The sequence below is a fragment of the Colobus angolensis genome, unplaced genomic scaffold (assembly GCF_000951035.1).
Source record: "Colobus angolensis palliatus isolate OR3802 unplaced genomic scaffold, Cang.pa_1.0 Scaffold41, whole genome shotgun sequence".
NCBI lineage: Eukaryota > Metazoa > Chordata > Mammalia > Primates > Cercopithecidae > Colobus > Colobus angolensis.
In genome coordinates, this window is record NW_012117488.1 from 4,840,316 (window position 1) to 4,859,624 (window position 19,309).

Sequence of the window (19,309 nt, forward strand, 5' to 3'; positions counted from 1 at the left end):
TCACTGGCAGTGACTGCAGAAAGTTTTTTTTTTTTTTTTTTTTTTTGTGACAGAGTCTCGCTCTGTCACCCAGGCTGGAGTGCAGTGGCCGAATCTCAGCTCACTGCAAGCTCCGCCTCCCGGGTTTACGCCATTCTCCTGCCTCAGCCTCCCGAGTAGCTGGGACTACAGGCGCCCGCCACCTCGCCCGGCTAGCTTTTTGTATTTTTTAGTAGAGACGGGGTTTCACCGTGTTAGCCAGGATGGTCTCGATCTCCTGACCTTGTGATCCGCCCGTCTCGGCCTCCCAAAGTGCTGGGATTACAGGCTTGAGCCACCGCGCCCGGCCCGCAGAAAGTTTTTGAGGCAATTAGGTTAGGAGTGTGAGCTGGGATAGAAGGCCCTTCTTTACTAGCAGCTAGAAAGAAGAGGATTGACTTCTGAATGTGTCTCTGGAGATTCTAAAACACGCAGGGGAGGGGAATCCTCCACTTGCTGATGATCTGACAGGCCAAGGCTCAGCGACATTGTGTTTCCAGGCGTCAATGTGAATAATTTTGTGCCTATTTACACTCTTAGTTTGATGAAAACTTCAATGCAGCAGCCACATAAGATTTAATCCATGAATCAGTGCCAGCACTGATGGCCTCTTAACTCTGCTTTGGTGTTGGTGTCTCTCAGTGCTCTCTTGATGAGTGCTTCTTTATGAGTAGCTGTCTCCTGAGCAACCAGCGTGTTTCTGTATGTGAACAGTCAATCTGAAGCCGGATCATACATCCTTCTTTGGTTCTCAGAAATCTGGGCAGAGTTGTCATTCCCAAATATCAATTGAGCAATATCTTCTATTATACATTTTGTCATGTAAATGTTTTGAAAGAAGGGAGAGGGAGAATGTATAGAAATGGGAAAAAAGCAATGTGGAAAAGAGGCAAGAAAAGGAGAAAGGAAGGCAATTTAGCCCATTTTACAGAAGACATCTATATAGAAAAGCTCAACAATGGAAATACCCCAATCCAACCTTGAGGTGACTGACCCTAAATCTGAAGTAAAGATGTGGCCAGCAAAAGTCCAAGCTGTAACAAATTATTGTTTTGCAAAGTACGAGTCAGTGATGAGCACTGTAAAATTAACCAGAGCCAATGAGGTAATAACCACGATGATAGATTCTGGGGATTACTCTCCAAGAAAAGTAGATATGTGCTTTCTGTAATGTTGATGTCCAAAAGAGCCAATGTTTCTTAGGGCAAATATACATAATAGCACCAAATCTGAATCATTGATTTTTTTGTAAACACAATGCTGTAAGCAAGCTATGGGCTTGCCAAAACTCAGCTTTAGGTGTGCTAGGAGTCAGGGGACACAAAATTCTGTTCTGGAACTCAGTTGGCAAGTAATTGTGATCCAAGGCAATGCATGTCATAGTTGTGTGTGTGTATGCAATTCTGCCTGCAGAATCCAGAATCTCTTAATAGAGGAATGAGTGTTTGAGTTTATTCTTGACAAATGAGGATCTTCAGGTGAAGCTGAACGCAAGAAACTATATAGAAAAGGCAAGCAGGTGTCAAAATGCCTGGTTGTCGGGAACTGCCTACTACAGCTCAAGCTTCAGAGAACTTTACTAGAACATGAGACTAAGCAGAAACATGTCCCAAACCCTGGTGCATCAGACTCTCTGAAAAGTTGTTTATAATGGTAGTCCATCTCTTCTCACCTCCAATTAGTTGTTCATCTTGTTCTCGTAAGCCTGAAACCTTCTGTATAGCCTTCCTTACTGACAACCCCCTTAAGTTCTCTTACTACTAATTCTTTATTGGTTGAGTAGTTTGAGTTATAATCAACAAATAGATGTTAATTTAAATGTATTATGGTTCATCCAAGTATTAAAATGGGTTGGTCTCTGGGGTTTTGCTATGATTACTGCAGTTCAACCCTGGTCCATCTATCTTTTTGAATACTGCTAAGCAACTTTTATAATTCAGATACTTCTTTAAATAAATTTCCCTCACTATAGATGAATCAATTCTGTGATCTCCAGTCCTGGAGATGCGACTGAGACTTAGCTAATTAACAATACCGTTACTGAGCTGAGTCGCCTGTCCTTTGTCAGGCTCTCACGTAGAGGTACAGCCCCCAGAAACACTAAGATCAGCTGTGGGCCAAGGGTGGGGGAGTATCAGAAGGGGCAGTTTGGCAAGGCTCACCACTTAAAAAGACTGTGATTACCACTTTCGTATACTGTTGTTAAGCATGGTAATGTTGAAATCTTCCACTATACATGTTGTCTGAGAGTTTTATTGGTTAGATTACTTGAATACCTGACTGGAAAAAATGAGCCGGATTCCCTAAGAATGAGGATTGTGTAGGTATAAGGATATACAAGACAATGCCCATTCACTGTGACAGCTTTCAAGGAAGATTTTCTTTGGCAATGGCAGTGATATTTACTCCAGAGGTTGACAATAGCAACTGCTCTAACATACTTATCTATAAATCCTAGTAAGCCATAATATTATCCACTAGGTGCCAGCCACTCTTCATAATATGGTTAATCCTTTCAATGCTACAAGGTAGGTTTATATTATTCTCATTCTAGAGATGAGTAAGCAGGCTCAAAGTGGGAGAGGTTTAATGACTCACAAAAGGCCAGGCAAACAAGTGGGAGAGTCACTGTTCTGCCTACCTTCCAAAATCATACTTTCCCCACTAGGGCTACATTCCCTAAATCCATAAACAGTAAACCTGCATTAAAGATACTTCAAGATTCAAGTCTAGTTAAGATTGTTCTTCTACTGTCTCTGCAAGCATCAGAAAGGTAATAATGCTTTCTGATTATTCAGGAGACTGAATAAAAGCAAGAGGCAACTAGTACTATAAACATTTCCAAAGTAACACAAAATATATGATAAAGAGGGAAGAACAGTAAATGATGTCATAATTTAAGAAAAATTTAAGACTGGTCTTTTAATTTTGCAGGATCTTTTAATCTCCCTCTTACCCTTTATTTTTAAACCAAAGACTCCCAGAATATTCTAGTTGGAAGCCCTCCAGAAGAAACCGTCTTCTCTCATACACTGCTGATAAAAGTATAAATTGCTTAAAGTTTTCTAGGGGGCAACATGGCAGTAACAAAAGCTTTTAAAAACTGGCATACCCTCTTCACTAGCAATTCCACTTCAAAGTATTTATCTTCAGAAAATATGAACACATACAAGATTTATCAAGACAATGTTCTTTAAAGCACTTTATTAATGAAAGTTGGAAACCTAAAAATTCAACAGTAGTTTAATAAAATGTGGCACATATGATGGAATATCATGCAGCCATTAAGAGATGTAGAAATATACTTGATACAGCAAGACAGTCATGGTATTGTTGAGTGGAAAAAAAGTTACAAAACAGTATGTACACTTTGATCCCATTAAAAAAATCTATAAATGCACAGAAAAGTCTGGAAGGCCATATACTTAAATAACAGTGGTTCTCCCTGGATGATGGAATTATCAGTGATTTTTCTTTCTCACCGAATTTCTTTTTGCCAACATGGCTATGACTTGTATTATAAAAAAGCATTAACAATTCTTTAAAAAGTGTCCTTTGAAGTAAGAACGAGAGCAGAACGTAGCAATCTAAGAGGCACAGGGATGTACACATGGTTTCTGATACTGTTTTAACGGTTTGTTAAGGTGTTTTGATGTTAGTCACCAATTAAAAGGCACTGTGTTAAGTGAAAACATGGACGGTGGTAGTGCTTACTTTAGATTAAGCAATCCATTCCTAGAAACCTTCCACAGCAAACAAGTACTGGCATTCTAAGCAATACTTCCCACTATGTATATCCTTATACCTTCATACCCACTTGTAATATAGCCCAGAAGTTTCCCCTACGTGGACAGGGCAATGTTGTTGGTAAGGGTTACAGAAGGCAGAGCGGATTTTTCAAGTGATGTCAGAGAATAGGCCTAAAGGTGAAATGCATGTTCTCTTAGTTCTATTGCAGTGATTCTCAAGCTTTAGAGTGCAACAGTATTACTCAAATAGCTTTTACAACAGATTGCTGGGCTCCACTCTCAGAGTTTGATTCAGTAGGTCTCTGAAAAGGCTTAAAAATTTGCATTTTTCTTTCATTCAACAAATATTTATTGAGTTCATACTATGTCCTAGGTCTTGTGCTAAGAGTTGGGAATGTAACTGGCATAAAAAGAATTATAGTTTTTATCTCAGGGAGCCTACATTCCAGAGTGACAGATATACACTAAAAAATAAATTATAAAAATAACTATAATTACAATGACTACTGCTAGAACACAATTAAGATTAGAAGACTCAGTTTTTGTCTTAAAATATTTAAAAAGCTATCACATGGAAGACTAATTCCATGAGCCCTTGAAAAGAAAAAAAGTACAAATGAAGGTAGAAAGTTCTTGAAAGTAATAATTAGCATTTTAAATAAGTCTCCAGGAGATGCCAATATTGCCGGTCTGGGGTCTCACACTTTGCGAATCACTGCTCTATTGAGTAGACATTTTTTCTTTTTATTTTTTCCTTGAGACAGAGTCTTACTCTATCACCCAGGTTGGAGTATAGTGGCACAATCTTGGCTCACTGCAGCCTCTGCCTCTGGGGTTCAAATATTCTCCTGCTTCAGCCTCCCGAGCAGCTGGAATTACAGGTGCATGCCACCATGCCTGGCTAATTTTTGTATTTCCCCATGTTGGCCAGGCTGGTCTCGAACTCCTGACCTCAGGTGATCCACTCGCCTCAGCCTCCAAAGTGCTGGGATTACAGGCATGAACCACTGCACCCAGCCATTAGACTTTCTAAGGAGCATAATATGGGAGAAAAGGCACGGGTGGTTGTGGAACTTCCTCTCCAGCATTTGAGACTCACATGAGGTCAAAGCCACTTCATCTTATCCAGAGGTCCTGAGGCAAAGTTGGCTATAGGCTAAGCTATGAAGCTATCTCTCCATTACAGCAACTCATCGAAGCTTAAAGTGCTATATAGTAGGGCAATATTTCAAAATTTCAGGTGCTTGGGATATAGGGAAGGAATTTTTCCGGAATTCTGTCAGCATGGAGGTGAGTGGGGCTTCTATCGGTAAACAAGTGTGTGAGTTTTTGCCTTGCCCTCCATTGTCTTCTCTACTCCACAATTTACCACAGAAATGTTTTCCCAGCACTACCTTCCCAGTCTCACTCTGTTCTTTGTTCAGAGGGAGGGTACCAAGAGACTATGAAGATGGCTCTACCCCACTGGTGATCCTGGCCTCAGGATTTATTTCTCATGTGACGCAGAGTGAGGAGGCACATTCCCATTTTTGAGACCGGATTTCTTGCAACATGAATTTTTCTGATTAGCACCATAAAAAGTTTTAACACCATGACCTTTTAGGTTAGATTACTTTGAGGAAAAAGGTAGACACAATCCAATCACTTTTTTTTCCATTTGTAGAAGAGCCTACAATTATTTTAGTTTTTCATTCATATGTGCATGCTTCACATGTCACTATACTTATAGATTAAGCTCAGTGTCACAGAACTTAAACAACTCTGAATTGCACCATGAATTAATAGGCTTTCCAAGCTTTTTCTTCCACGCCTAAGAAACTTCACAGGCCTTACTTGAGTAAAAACTAAACTTGACTTTAAGCCAAAACCAAAATAAAACCCAAACCACCAAACCCCATTAAAACAAAAAGCAATAAACCTAAGAACAAGCACATATATTGTGGTGGTTCTGTGGTAGACAAATGTACCAGAAGCCTTTGAAGCTTAACATTATTGAGGGCTTCTGTACATTACTGGGTAACTAAAATCAACTTTCACTTGATGGAAAGCTGAAAGTTCTGAAAAATGATTTATACTGACTGTGGGAAGGTTAAACTTGGGGTCTGATTTAAAGAGGGTGGAGGATAGGACTGATAGAGAGTAAACAGAGCCCAGATGTAAAAGAGGTATCTCCGGTACACAGCGATATGCAAGACCTATAGACTTGGTACGTCAGAGTGCTACAGCGGCTAACAAGGGGAAACTGATATTTACAGGATGTGTTTACTATGTGCCAAGACTTTCCCTAAAAAGCACCTGAAATACAAGATAACATTTGCTATTTAATCTTCACAACCACTCTAGGGTGTCATAATTATTGTCCTCATTTTACTGGTAAGGAAAAGGCAGTAACACATCTGAGTTGAGGCTTAAAAAGCATAGTATGTGAGGAAGACTGGATTTGAACCCAGGACCATTTCACTCCATTACCGATATTCTTTCCCCTGTATTACTATATTTCCCATAAACCTAATTTACAGTTGCTGTTTAAGTCAAACTGAAGTTTTGGTATGATCTTTCAAAGCCTAAATCTGGACTTATAGAACATAATAGCTGGTACTCTAGGCTGCAGAACTTCCTTTCTCAAGGGAGAGAAAATTTCATTTACTTGGTTTTACAGAAAACTGACCAGCTTGAGCAGCTTTTGAGGGTTTAAGAATATGGCAATTCAGAGTGAGTCAAAACATCTTGTACAACTATAACACTGCAGAAGAATTTGTCTCATGGCACAGAAATAAAAGGGTAACAACTACTTTTAAAGTTTAGACTGTGAGTTAAATTGTCAACATGTTTACCAAGCTCTTATTAGGAGCTCTTAACACAAAATTTTAAAATCGTGTTTAAGTATTCATTTTTTTTAAAGTACCAAAAAGTATCATTTTAATAGCTTAACATTCCCTCAATAAATGAACTATACTTTTGTACTTCATGCTTAAGTTAGAGTAAATTACTTTAGTTCAGAGAATGTGCTATGCTGTCTTGGTTACACATCTCCTTATCTGGAACAGTTCTTCCCCAAACCATCTCCCACTCCCAAAACTGGAGTTATGTGACTCCCAAATACAGTACCCTGTATCTTCCCCATCACAACACTAATCCTATTGTAGGACAATTGCTTGTTTAATTTTCTGAATCCTTTAATGGTCTTTAAGCTCTGCAGGGGCAAGAATTGTGTGCATATTGTTCAGGATAATATCCCCAGTTGACCAGCACAGTATCTGGCCCTCAACAAATGTTTGTTGAATGAATGAATGAGAACAGAAATTACCATGGAAACAATCTGCCAATTTGCTGATTTATAGCAATGGCCCAAACTGCAATTTTCTAGCTTCCAATGTGTCACTAATAATTTCATTAGTATGTGTTTCATAACCAGAGATCCTCATCAAGATAGCCTGTGTTCATTAATAAGTTTTCAATGTTTTAATAGTAAGCTCGGAGTGACCCAAAATTTATTTTGTTCGTATACAATATATAATGTAGTTGCATTATTCCATATTTTTATACAAATTTGTTGTTCAATAAGAACAAATTCTCTTTACTGTACCACAGTATGTTATTAATGGATCCAATCCCAATTATGCATTAAATTGTGCCAATTGAATAATCTTAAAAACTTGGTTTAATGAAGTAAATTTGTCCTAGACTTTCTAGAACCTTAACTACAAATTTATCTGAGAAATATGGTATTGCTTTTCAAGAACTAGTTGTTCTTAAATTTAAAAGAAACCATTCTGTAGTGTTTAAAAAACCAAACAACTCTCAAAATAACCCATCAAAACATAGTATTGAAATCATTTGATTTCTGCTGGAAAACCAGGTAAACATAGTATAACTGCATTTTTGTCTATGAAAGCATTCAGAAAATTCTACTTTTCACAAAAGAGGTTTATATCCTACAGCTCTTTTTAAGACCGAAAGTTTAAAATAAATTTTAATTTTATTCTTTGGCTATCAATTATACCTAATAAATGAGTCACTGATATCAATTCACAATAGATTTATTTTACATAAAAGAAAAAGCTTGCTGTTAATGAAAAATCCAGTAGAAAACAGTTCTGCTTTAAGTTGAGGCTCAAAAGTAGAAGCTGCTTATTAGTGAAACCTCAATAAAAAGAGAATTTTGTAAGAAAACATTCTTGGCATGAAAGCTCTAACATAAATTCTGTAATGAAATATTTACCATGCAACTTTATCGGCAGAAAGGCCGGTTTCTGATGGCTGCTATTTTCAGTCTCTTAACACATTAACATGGAAGATACTTAACCTGCTTTATTTAGAGTTAATTGTATATAAATACAATGTCATGATGGGTAACCTTTCCATAGTCCACCTATTTAATTGAGCAGTTCTAAGTAGGTAATTGGCACCTTGCCCTTCTGGTTTCCCCTTTCCCCCATTAGCCAGTCTGAATCCATTCCAACAACACTGAACACAGTGATCACCTGCAAAATAAAATACTTCCAGTCATTAACTACATTAAAAAATAAACATGTAGAAAAACAATCAGATTTGTATTTAATCTGTTTAAAATTATTCACCAAAAGGACTTCAAACATTATTATCAATTGTTCTGAAAAACAAAGGATTTACTTGTTATTATTATTTTTTTGAGACAGGGTCTCACTCTGTTGCCTAGGCTGTAGTGCAGTAGCATGATCATGGCTCACTGCAGCCTTGACCTCCCGTGTTCAAACGATCCTCCCACCTTAGCCTCCTGAGTAGCTGGGACTACAGGCGCACACCACCATGCCCAGCTAATTTTTCATATTTTTTATAGAGATGAGGTGTCACTATGTTGCCCAGGCTGGTCTCGAACTCCTGGCCTCAAGTGATCCCCCTGCCTTGACCTTCCAAAAGTGCTGAGATTACAGGTGTAAGCCACCATGTCTGGCCTAGATAAAGGATTTTATTGGAGAGAGTTTTATACATCTTCAAGTTATTTGGCAGTTAAAAGTTTTAAATATTTCTATGATATTCTATTACATTAAAGAATATTAATTACAATTTTATGTTAATATAACTATCTGTAATCTATGAAACTGTTTTCAAATAACTAATGAGGAATTTGCACTTTGTTATAATATTAGAAGGTATGTCAATTCCTGATACATTTTCCTTCTCATACCCACAATACTCACCTCATCTGCCAGAAGTGATAATTCAGTACTGTTTGCTGCATCATAATCATAGAGAACCCTGGCCTTTCTGCTGCCACTACACTCCTTAAGGTCACTGAGGTTGGAAGGAGAGGTGATTACTAGGCCACTTGTTGAAGCCATGGCGGAAGAACCAATCGCATTTGGTAAAACTGATGGTACAGGTGCCACAGAAGTCTGATTATTGTTACTAAGATAATTGGATGGAAAACTGTTGAAAAGAAAACAGTGAATTATCTATTTCCAAGTGACTAAAGTTCCTTAATACCACCACTTGGTGGTGCTGTTTACTTTCTACCAAACTTCGCACTGGAAAAGATTTACAGATATTACTTTAATTACAGAGTGTATCTATCTTCCTTTTCCCTCTTGGGCCAATTATACTAGAGACAACTCAGGTGGTATTCAAATATAAATCCTTGAAAGTTTGTTTCAAAACTATCCTTATAATATTAACTTAAAATTAATGGCTGTATTTTTTTCCCCAGGAAAAACAGATGGTTTATTATGGTTTATTTTGAAAGCACTGCCCAAAAGCTTCCATTAGAATATTTTCTTAATTTTTTCTTTATGAATTATTAAATAAAAATATTGATGAAAAACTACTTAAATATTAGATACTACAAGTATGAGGCTTTTTCAACTTAATTATTTGAGAAATATGTGAATAACTAAACCCTTTTTTCATAAACTGGTCCAATCACATTTTCCTATTCAAATAAAATATTTATTGTCATTTATATGTAAATATTATTTATTTGTATCTACATGTTCAGCATGACTATGAGAAGCAGAAGACATAAAGATGAAATGATACTATTCCCTTAAGGACATACACACAATGAGAAGGTAGACATTCAAATAATATGACTGCTAATTATCTCAATGAAATCGAAGACTCAATGGTAGACTAGGACACATTTTACAAGTTCATTTGTTCTATTTTTTAGAAAAATTTTCTATTAGAAGTCAGTGATTTTTGTGATTAATGTGCTCATAAATAATTTGAAAATAATGAGAATTTTCAGTTTATTTTAAGGCTAGTTTCCCCAATAATACTAAATAGAAAACAGTACAAAATAGCTGGTCTGACATCATTCTAATTCAACCATTTCTAAGCTAAAAAATTATCTATGAAAATTCGTTTTTAAGTTTTAATAAATTCATTAAACTAGAAAAGTCCCTTTTTCTCTTCATGACCACCATACCATCTGGAAATCATTTCAGTCATCAGCAAAATTCCCTGTATCCTTAACCTCTTCTCTAAACCTTCCCTTCATCCTCCTGTGCTAGTGTTTATCTCCCATACTCCTCTTTTATCACTGAACCTAGAGGTCAATGGAGGAGTCTTATGTTCTTCATCACTGTTATTTAGACTCTTTTCTGTAAACAATTCTGGCCAATCCTTCAACTTCATGTTATTCGACTATACCACATTATCTTTCCCTCCCACATTATCATATTTTATCATATTATCATATTTCATATTATCTTTCTTTCCCACATTATATTTTCTCCATCTATTGTATCATTCCCATCACTTAAAGAAAAGAGATACCCAGTATCTCTTGTTGTAATCACCTAAAGATGCCTCATTCCCCTACTTTCATTCTAGAAGATTTTAGCACCTGGCTCACTCGACATTGTATCTTACTTCTTGGTGACTTTATTATCCATATGGACAGTTCTTCCAACACTTTAGCCTCTTAGATCCTCGAACTCTTCTATTGACTTTATACCTGATTCTAGTTCAGCCACCCATTCCCACAGTCACATCTAGATCTTACCAATTCCAGTAACCACAACCCTTCCAATAATAATAGTTTCTACTATCCCATTCTTTGACCATCGCCTTTTTCTTTCAAGTGCTCTCACATCAACAAGCCTACCAGGGTCTATGATCCTACCAACACCTTCATGTCCATAGTTAATTATAATAACCCCTTACATATGCTCTCATTTCTTATGCCTCTCACTTCATTGTACTGATTTGGTAAAAACCTCCCTATTTACCTACTCAGTATCCATGCATCTATTTTAACAGGAGAAACACAGAAAAGCTTTGTTTTACACTCAATTTATGATTAGGAACCTCAAGTGGGTCCACATGCCACCAGGCAATGATACTACATTTCTCTAGTCCATTCACTTTCACTTTCCATTCCCCTGATGACTATTTCATACCCTCTTGCCCATCCTCAAAATTTCACCAGTTCTCCCCATAACCATTATACTCAGCTGATGAGCTTGCTTCCTTTTTTTTTCCAGACGGAGTCTCACTCTGTTGCCCAGGATGGAGTGCAGTGGCACAATCTCGGCTCACTGCAACCTCTGTCTCCCAGGTTCAAGCGATTCTCCTGCCTCAGCCTCCTGAGTAGCTGGGATTACAGGCGTCCGCCACCATGCCCAGCTAATTTTTGTATCTTTAGTAGAGACGGGGTTTTACCATGTTGGTCAGGCTGCGTTCGAACCCCTGACCTTGTGATCCACCTGCCTTGGTCACCCAAAGTGTTGAGATTACAGGCGTGAGCCACAAAAGAACAATCAGGCAATCAGGAACTCTTTTTTTTTTTTTTTTTTGATACAGGAGTTCACTCCTTTTGCCCAGGCTGTAGCGCGGTGGTGCAATCTCGGCTCACTGCAACCTCTGCCTCCTGGGCCTAAGCAAAGAATTCTCTTGCCTCAGCTTCTTGAGTAGCTGGGACTACAGGCATGCACCTCCACACCCAGTTAATTTTGGTATTTTTTGTAGAGACAGGGTTTCGCCATATTGCCCAGGCTGATCTCAAACTCCTGAGCTCAAGAGATCCGCCCACCTTGACCTCCCAAAGTGCTGGGATTACAGGCATGAGCCACTGCACCCGGCCAGGAAACTCTCTAATGAGCTGTCTATGCTCCTGATGTTAATTCCTCCACATGTGCACAAAATCTCATCCTTTTTTGCCTATCTAGGATATCACTCAACCAATTCTTCCCCTTCCCCTCCCACATTATCATATTTGCTCCATCTACTCTATCATTCCCATCAGCTTACAAACATGTCCTTATTTCTCCTATCTTAAAAAACAAGCAAAAAATTGCTGGACACCCCTTTCTCCTATGGCTACTGCCTCATTCCTCTGTTCCTCTTTACACCAAAACTTCTTGAAAGATCTACCTAAACTTACAGTCACAATTCCTCTCCTCCCAGTCTCTTACATTACAAACATTACTTTGCGCCTACTGTTTCACCAAAACCACTCGTCAAGGTTAGCAATGACGTTAATGTTCCTAAATCCAATGGTCAATTCCCAGTCCTCCTCTCACTTGACCTATGCAGTGACCATTCTCTCCCACTTTCACACATGTTGTTCACTTGGCTTCCAGGCCATACTCTTAGTTTCCATTTTACCTCACTGCCTCATTCCTTATCATCCTCCTTGCCTTGTTCCTCAACTCTCCATCCTAGAGTACTTCAGAGCTCAGTCCCTGATCCTCTTCTTTTCTCTATACTTACTCCTTCGAGGGTTTATCTAGTCTCACAGATTTAAATACCTTTGATATGCTGACAACTCTCTAATTTCTCTAATTCACCCCGCCCCCAATCCAAGTCCAGACCTGCATATCCTAAAATTGGATACCTCCACTTAAATGTTTAACAGACATCTCAAACTTAACATATTTAAAACTGGGCTTCTAATGTAACTGACATACTTTCCACACCTTCATCCCTGAAACCTTTGCCTCCTCTGGCATTCCCCATTTTAACTAACCACAACTCCCCATTCCTTCAGTTGTTTAGGTCAAAAACTTGCAGACAGGCGCAGTGGCTCATGCCTGTACTCCCAGCACTTTGGGAGGTTGAGGCGGGTGGACTGCCTGAGACCAGGAGTTCAAGACCAGCCTGGCTAACATGATGAAACCCCTTTTCTACTAAAAATGCAAAAAATTAGCTGGGTATGGTGGCCACATCTGTAATCATAGCCACTTGGGAGGCTGAGTCAGGGGAATCCCTTGAACCCGGGAGGCAGAGGTTGCAGTGAGCCGATATTGCGCCATTGCACTCCAGCTTGGGCTGGAAGAGTGAAACTCCATCTTAAAAACAAAATGAAACAAAACAAAACAAAACAAAACCTTGCAATAATTCTTGACATCTTTGTGTCCAATATACATACATACAATCTGTCAAGCAAATCCTTCTGACTTTAAAATACACCCATAGTCACGCCTGTAATCCCAGCACATTGGGAGACTGAGCGGGTAGATCACGAGGTCAGGAGATCGAGACTATCCTGGCTAACACGGTGAAACCCTGTCTCTACTAAAAATACAAAAAATTAGCCGGGTGTGGTGACAGGTGCCTGTAGTCCCAGGTACTTGGGAGGCTGAGACAGGAGAATGGTGTGAACCCAGGAGGAGGAGTTTGTAGTGAGCAGAGATTGCGCCATTGCACTCCAGTCTGGGCAACACAGTGAGACTCTGTCTCAAAAAAAAAAAAAAAAAAAAAAAAAAAAAAAATACACCCACAGGACCTGACCACTTCCATCCTATCTACCACAATTACCCCGATCCAAGCCACTGCTATCTTCTGACTGAATTACTGACTACATTATTGCAGTAAGTTTGAAACAGATCTGTCAGCTTCCACCCAACACCTATCCTCAATGTGGCAGCCAGAATGATTCTGTTAAAGCCTAAAATTATGTCACTCCTCAGCTCAAAATTTCCAAAGGCTCCTCATCTCTGAGTAAAGACCAAAGTCAAAGCCCTATATGTTTTGACTCCACATTTCCTCTATTCGTCTCTAGCCAAGCCCTCCTTGCCGTTCCTTGACCATACCAGCTATGTCACGCTCTCAGGGTTTTTGTACTTGCTGCACTCTCTTCCTGGAGCATCTCTCAGATGCCTGCATGCGTGCTTTCTCACATCTTTCTCTACTCCGACCAAAGTAGTTTCCTGCTACATTTTTCGGTACACCATTTTCACCTTCTAATATACTATATAATTTATATACATATTGCTTTTCTGCTCCCTTCTGCCCCCATATAGAATGTAGATTCCAGGAAGGCAGGAATTTTGGTTATTTTATTTATATACTATATCCTCCACATCCGGAACAGTGCATTTTAAAAATGAAAAGCAAATGTTTCTCTGATGGATAAAGGGTTTTAATGATAAGAAGAAATAGTTTTAAATATAGCTTTTCCTCTCTAAAATTAAGACCACCTCTCCTAGTATCCCTTCCTCAGTGAACTCGGTTCTTCAGCAGGGATTAAATACATACATTTCTGAAGGTAAGAAAAAGCTCTATTTATATGAATATGTATATACACATAGCTTTTTTAGTTCTCTAACCATATTTTACTAGTATGATTTTAGCCTTTGATTAGCCACTGAAGTCTACCTATGTCAATTTTGCAGAGTTAAAGATTTAAAAAATGAACTGAAAGGCCACTTTTGCCTTCTAAGAACTTTTACTGATACATTAAAAAATCATACCAATTACTCATTCTACAAAAATGTCAATTAAGCCACTGGAGCGTGATATGTAAAAGCCTTCCAATTGTTAGAAAAATTGCTAATCTTGTGACTAGTACTTCTGCTTTCTCATCTTTAAAATATGGATAATAATAGTACCTACCTCATTTGGTGGTGAGGATTATAAAGTTAATAATACACATGAGGTGTCTGGTAGAGCACCTATGCACAACTTAGGCTCAGCCAAAGTGATTGCTGTTATTCAGTTACTTCTACTACCTGTTGGTACTGTTATTGCAACTATTAATGATACAATCTGGTTCTATTCTTCATAAATAGCTTTTGAATGTGTTAGTGTAGAGCTGGATGATTTGTCAAGTTCTATATTTGAATATTTCCATGTATTATCTTAAAAACTTCCCCCAGTGTCATTGGTCATTAGCAATAATATAATTGAGGGTGGAGAGACAAGCTAGACTTTCTTTTCTAGAATAGTAGCACTGGTTTTACTTTGTATTGCTGGAGCTTATCTCAAAGTGCAGTAATAACGTAATAACTGGATTTTGTTTAAATGGCCGAGTCCTAAGCATAGGGTGGCTTTAAGTAGAATGCAAGTATAAGCAACCCCTATGCTGCACTTCCAGAGTTTCAGGATAAAGTGGAAAAAAGTACTAAGGCTTCTTTGGGCTTAAAATAATTATAATGATGTGAAGATACAGTGGTGTTCTGCCTTGAGATATTACCACTAATAAAACCTCAAATATACAGATATGTAAATGCTCCTGTATATCCTATTAAAATAACTAATGATTAGGCTGCAGTTCATTTTTGAGGTTCAAAATTGGTTTCATGGATGTGCCCAATTTTGTTATAGGCCAAGTTTTGAAGTGTTAATGTGCAGAAACAAACACCAAAGTAACTTTATTTACCTTATTCCCTGAAATGATTTTTTGATATTCTTCCTGCAAATGCTACATATCACTCCCCTGTTTTAATGGTTCCTCACTATATAAATTCCAAACTCCTTACAACAACTTACTTTAAAGGCCATTCATGGTATGACCTTGCTTAACTCCTCTAGATTCATCTACCATTCCATTCTTGAACACTATGCTCCAGCCTGAATGGACTACTGTCAGTTCCCTGAACTTGCCCTACTCTCTCTTTCTTCTGACTTTTTTATATACATATTCTTCCTTGCTTAGAATATTCATCGCTGTCCCTTTTTTCATCTAGATTCCCACCAAGATAACTTCACCTGGGAAACTCTGCTAGATGTACCTCAGTCACAGTTAGATGCCTTCATAATACCAGGCACCTTCTATTTTTTTGCCAACCCCATGGCCTGTCTACCAATGGCTTCCTTTGTATTTCTACCTAGGCTAAGTATTGCGAGAGCAGAGACCACGTTTGCCCTAAACATTATTTTATTTTCAATGTCACCCTATAATGTGAGCTCCATAAAGGCAAGCATCTTTGCCTGTTTTGTTTGCTGATATTACCCCAGAATATGTAACAGTGCTTGGCACATGGCAGACAGTCAATAAATATTTGATGAATGAATGACTGAGCTATGTGTTTTACATACTATCATTTTGCTTTAAAGTATATTATCATACTCAAAATAATCACATCGGTAGATATGAGGTCTTACGAAATATTCTAAAAGTTTTCTTTTTTTCAATATAGTAAACAAATGAGTAACGAGTAAGTATAAATTAGTTTATCTTTAAGGGTAACTGTCAATTTAATTATATCTTCCTCAACCAATAGCAAAAAGTATTCAGTAGCAGGAAAAAAGTGAACTTTGAAACACTTTTAACCTTACAGCACTGAAAAGGTATTCACTTCTTTTTTTCTCATCCCTGTTAACATGCCTCTGTGCCAGAAGAGCTCAAAATATTCTGTTACCTCAGAAATCTGATAATGACTTTCCTAAAAAAAAAGAAACTATTTCTAAGAAAGCTAGTAAGAGTCTTAATTCCTCTAATCTTCATCCCTACTATTAGTTCATATGCAAAAATTTGAATTTCTCCTCTTTACATGTGAAAAGTAAATTATCACCTTCCCAGTTGTTTCTGGAGGTCCAACATATACTGGTAACACTGTGCGTAGTAAGTCATCTGGGCTTCTACAAAGTCATTCAGACAGCGAAGGTGATGGGCCTGTGAAGGAAAATTATAGTCAGTTCTTATCTCTATAGTCAACTTAAATGGCAAATGCAAGGGGGAGACAGACCACAATATTGTACTGAGGTAGACTCACCAGTATCTAACATCTTACTACAAGGCTTATTAAGATTGGCCTTGGTGAACAGTACACTAGCAAACTCTGCTTAGCCAATAAACACTAACTGTATATTTAATGAGGGTGGGAGAACTAGGTGATAAGATGTAAACAAAAATTTTAAATATTTCTTCGGATATATTGGAAAGTAACATAATTTAAATTTCCTTGATGAATGACTGAGAAGTTCAGTTTTTCCTCCCAAAATTGCCTTAGGACTACAAAGTCTTGTTCCAGATGAATTTTCAACGAATGAATACTCACATGTGTACTGCTGATTCCCTCTAGCAGAAGTCTGGTAATCTCTGCTTGACGATCAAATTCACTTTGAGTTATTCTTAATTCCTGTTCAGACTTAAATAAGAATATATTATTGTTTTAGAATCTCTTCAGAAGACTCAGTCCATGTTATATACATTTATTTTAGATGGTTAAAAAAAAAAATGCCCCAAACAAACCTCAAGTTATAATCTGGCAATTCCCCAATTCTGCTTTGTATCTAAAATGGTTCCCTGGTTTCTAGACCTTAGCTTTTCTGTATTACTCCACGTGGACAACTGATTCCAGTACTTTACTCAAAAGAATATGTTACACTAAAGCTTAATAATACACTCTTAAGAGCCTAGAAAAACTACTAAGAGAAAGTCAAGAGATTTTCATAAATTTTCTAGTATCAACTTTGCTAAATTTTAATGTTTTACAAAATTTTAAGATGATCAGTTTTACAAGTATAAAATAATATTGCTGCAAAAACTTCTCAATTATTACTATAGTTTTTACTTTGAAGTTAAAGAGCCTTCAGTCTCAAATGCAAAAGACTTTAGAGTGAAGCCACAGGATTTTCACCTTGCGTTTAGTGGCCAAACACTTGTTGCTAGCACCAGTTTTTAGGTTCATTCAAAGGATTTTTTGTCCTACATTTTAAATGTCTTCCTTTTAAATTTTCTTTTCAAACTATGCATAAAAAATGCCTTAAGCAGAATACTATCTATTAAGATACACTAGGGTTTTAAAAAGCTTTTTAAGTTATGATTGAACTTCAATCAGTGGTGTGCTGTTAAATTCTTCTCCAAGAAATAAAAAAAAAAGCTCTCATATCCAGATTTTCATGACATAAATACTACCACCACAGCTGATTTCCAGCTACTAAGGTGAAGTCACACACTGTGGAGCTGGGAAGAGATGTAAATAATAGTATGCCACTATTGGTTTCAACCATCTGATAAAAGAGGCTTACTGTTGTGACAAAACAGTTCACTGAAAAATCAACAAGATCTAAAAATAGCAAATAGTGGCAAAAAACATTTTCTCAAACCTTTAGTCAGAGTTGGTTGTTAATAAGTGGGAAAGAGAAATAAAACCCCACAGCTTACTCAGAATAGTTAGCTTATTTCCCACTGGGCATTATCATTGGTAACATCATCATTATAATGATATGTTTGACTACCTCTCCAGCACAAATAGCATTTTCCACCTATGCAAATGCTTTATGACATTTCCAAGATGTAATAAAAGTAAAAAACAACAACAACAACAAGGTATGAACTTTTTTTCTCTCAGGCTTCATCTCCCTCTCCTCACCCTTTGTTAGCAATAGTTAACCTAGTAAGCCAGTCTACAAGGAAGCAGCAGCAAACTAGATAATCAGTTGCTGTAACAGCCCACTGGCAACAACCCGGGGACTAAGAATTGACCTCTAGCTTGGACTTATGGAAATAAGCTTGAATTAGTAAGTCAAAAGTCGAAATTAAATTTACTTGACTAAAACCACAACCCATGGTTTTTTGATAGCAGGGATAAAGTAAGCTTCATTTGGAAGCTAGTATGAAGTAGAAAAAAGTCCCAGAAGAAAAAAAGCAGCAATGTTCTTCCTAAGGAGAGCATTAAGGAAAACCAATCACATCAATGTTACACATGCACTATTTACTGTTCTGCTTGAATACAAAAAGGCTGTGAGTAACAGAAGTAAATACAGCAAATCAAAAATAAATGCACTTCATAAGTAAACTAGGCTAGTCTCATATAGTCTTTGATTGTGAAAGTACGGTTTGATTTAATGGTCTTTGGTAGAAATGGCAGAAAAATCCTACTAGTTGACATTATTTCTAGGTAAGGTGTAAGCAAATAAACTAGGTAGCAGATTAAGGTGACCAGGAAGATTGAAACTAAAGTGGAAATAATATTTTAATGCTAAGTACACTGAATAAAAAATATCAAATGATCTCATTAAGGATGAGGGATCAGCTTTCTAGGTTTGAGTAAAATTTCATCATGAAGAAAGGCACCATGTTACAAAGCTTAGGAGGTCCTTCTGTACAATCTAGACTTTATTTAGAGAGGGTAGACGATAGGGAAAAATGCATCTCATTTCTGGAACAAGTTTTAGTGCATGTTGGGTGGCTTCAAATAGTCAAATGTCCCAAATCATCTATACTTCTGGCATATGTAACTGTTCATAATTGATCTGAGAGGCTAAAATAATTTAAATTAGGTTTAGCATAATCAATTTACTTCGGAAGAAAATTATCCACATTAGAAAGATAGATAAGAAAGGGCTGATATTCTGTCGTCTAAAAAATCTCAAGGGAAAAGACTTTCTAC

At 37.5% G+C, this 19,309-nt stretch overlaps 1 protein-coding gene across 4 annotated transcripts in view; it reads right to left on the reverse strand.

Annotated features, from left to right (window-relative positions):
- Positions 1-3,207: 3,207 nt before the first annotated feature.
- The window catches only part of SH3GLB1 (SH3-domain GRB2-like endophilin B1), a 44,626-nt gene continuing 28,524 nt past the window's right edge, over positions 3,208-19,309 (reverse strand). For all 4 annotated transcript variants that reach the window (XM_011956081.1, XM_011956080.1, XM_011956079.1 and 1 more), the window contains 4 exons: positions 16,973-17,062; positions 16,487-16,587; positions 8,948-9,176; positions 3,208-8,251 (listed from right to left, as the gene is read on the reverse strand). In XM_011956081.1, coding sequence (XP_011811471.1) covers positions 8,144-8,251; positions 8,948-9,176; positions 16,487-16,587; positions 16,973-17,062 — 528 coding nt within the window. In that variant the 3' untranslated portion in view covers positions 3,208-8,143. The remainder of the gene's footprint in view (positions 8,252-8,947; positions 9,177-16,486; positions 16,588-16,972; positions 17,063-19,309) is intronic.